Here is a 2,500-nt window from a genome sequence, read left to right on the forward strand (position 1 = left end):
TAGTAATGATGATAATCATAATAATGAGGATAATAACACAGAGGATAAATGATGATAATATTGATGATAATGATATTGATAATAATAACAATATTTCTTTGTCATGATATTATTAAGAGTAATGATAATAATGATAACAATAGTGATAACAAAAATAATAGTGCAAGTAATAAAGATTATTGTAATAACACTAACCATCACAACCATTAACCTTATATCCTCATGATCGCCATCATCACCATAAAAATTAAAACTATAAAACTTAATGATAACAGTATAGTAATGATAATAGAAATAATCATAATAATCATCCTACTACTTCAGATAATGCAAATAATGACAATAACCCAGATTATAACAATAATGAAAATAACAATCAAATTGATAGAAAATAACCCAACAGAACACCAAAAACAAGAAAATAAGAAATAAACAAAACAAAACAAAACAAAAAATCAAACGCAAGGCTGCTGCACGTAATCGAGACAAAAGCCCCTGTTGCTCTCTTCAGAGGGGACGGCGCCCCCCTCTGTCGCATCCGTGTGGTAGATTAACACGAATGGCCTGACGAAAGCTGAAAAAAAACGAGTTCCGGTGAGATAAATGCTGAAAAAAGGGTATGCAATTCTGAAATTCTGAAGTTTTTGAATGTTCTAATGAAGATTAAATGTTTATACGGAATCAAGGATGATAAATGTTGCAAGAAAGCATGGCATTGTGAAGGCATAAGGCAGGATTAATACATATCTTGCCGACGAGTACTGCAGTGTTCTAGAATCTAAAGGAGTGGCAAAGGAGATTAGTTATATAAGTGTGTGGCGGTTTGTGATGAAATGTGTATGTATGTGTGTGTGTGTGTGTGTGTGTGTGTGTGTGTGTGTGTGTGTCTGTGTCTGTGTATGTGTGTATGTGTGTGTGTGTGTGTGTGTGTGTGTGTGTGTGTGTGTGTGTGTGTGTGTGTGTGTGTGTGTCTGTGTGTGTGTATGTGTGTATGTGTGTATGTGTGTGTGTGTATGTGTGTGTGTGTGTGTGTGTGTGTATACAGATGGATAGATATATAAGGAGACAAATATAGTCTTATAGGAAGTGCGGACACATGAAGCCAGGGAACGAAGGCGTCCCGACAGAGAGGCTTCCCCGAGCGACCACTCACAATAAACGACCACGTTCCCCGCCGTCCTGGACTCCACCACGTTGAGATTGTCTCCGCAGAGCCGGTCTTGGCAGGACGTGACAGGTGCCGTCGTGCTGGCTGTCACGCAGGGAATCGTCAGCCAGTCCTTGGTGCATGACGTCGCCCCCGCCAGGCTCCCTACAGTGCTCGTGGGGCGCCCGGAGAGGGTGAAGGATTGGGAGTCTGTGTTCACTGGAAGGGAAGAGGGAGGATGGGTGAGAGAGAGGATGAGGAAGAGGAAGGGTGAGAGAGAGAGAGGGCGAAGGTGAAATTAATTGGTCTATTTCTTTTTCTATTTGTCTATCGGTCTATCTATCTACCTACCTATCCATCCATCTATCTATCCAACTACCTATCTATCGGTCTGCCTAGCTGGCTGGCTATTCATTACAAAGATCGTGTGAATAACTTACTGAAGACCGAAACACGTTCCTACAAGACACATGACTGTCCCCTTCTTGGTAGCAGACGTTCGCGTATAATGATTTGAAGATTGTTTTCTTTCCAGCTCTATGAATGTTCCTTTTGGTGCATGAATCTTCATCCATGAGGCATGAATTCAAAAGCAATTTGTCTCCTTTTTTCGAAAGGAAGATAAAGATGGACCTTAGTGCTTGTAAACATCTCTTGTTAATTGTCGTAAGAGTCCGTTGCGATCTTCCAGACTATCTAGGTTATGTTGAATAGTCTGTTCTTTGTGGCAAAGTCTCTTACGAGCATGTTATACATTTCTATTATATTTTCTTTAAAATCGACTCACACTTTGATCTCCATCGTTTTCTGAGAAATTGTTAGCTGTTTGTTTTTAATTTTTGCTTCGTCTTGAGAAAGAAGTCCTTCTCGAAGAATCTGAATTTCTTCATTTTTGGATATATTAATTGCTTACAAGTTATCTTTAAAAATGTATTTATATAACTTCTTTATCTTCATTTCCCTTCATCTTTTCCAATTTCTTTATTTTTCAGTATTTTGACATTTCCTTTGATGGTATTTTGTATCTTACTAAAAAAGAATCAGTAACCAACTTACCGGCGTCAGCACAAGCCGCGTACTGGATCCCGCAGAAGTTCTTTTCCGTCCTAATGCATATGGTGTAGTCTTGATTGGCCAGCTCGAGTCCAGAGGTCAGGTCAAAGTTGTAGGACATGACCTTTCCGCTCACCCCTGTGTAGTACTGTACGCAGTTCGAGGGTGCTGTGGAGATAACAAAAGAAATAAATTTATGTCTGTCTTTGCGACTGTTTTTGTTTACGAGTAAACGTATTAGATTTTCTAAAGATTCTAGGAATGATAACTGTTATCACCCAGCTATTATCTTTCTTATTT

General features: G+C 39.1%; 1 protein-coding gene across 1 annotated transcript in view; it reads right to left on the reverse strand.

Annotated features, from left to right (window-relative positions):
- Positions 1-434: 434 nt before the first annotated feature.
- Positions 435-2,500, reverse strand: part of LOC122261544 (uncharacterized) — a 43,139-nt gene continuing 41,073 nt past the window's right edge. Inside the window, exons 6-8 of the mRNA XM_086551470.1 lie at positions 2,204-2,368; positions 1,154-1,366; positions 435-574 (exon numbers count right to left, since the gene is read on the reverse strand). Of these exons, the coding sequence (XP_086407596.1) occupies positions 456-574; positions 1,154-1,366; positions 2,204-2,368 (497 nt within the window). The 3' untranslated portion in view covers positions 435-455. The remainder of the gene's footprint in view (positions 575-1,153; positions 1,367-2,203; positions 2,369-2,500) is intronic.

Source organism: Penaeus japonicus, unplaced genomic scaffold (assembly GCF_977035675.1).
Source record: "Penaeus japonicus unplaced genomic scaffold, GWHDUDI00000001_assembly GWHDUDI00000025, whole genome shotgun sequence".
In the NCBI taxonomy this organism is placed as follows: Eukaryota; Metazoa; Arthropoda; class Malacostraca; order Decapoda; family Penaeidae; genus Penaeus; species Penaeus japonicus.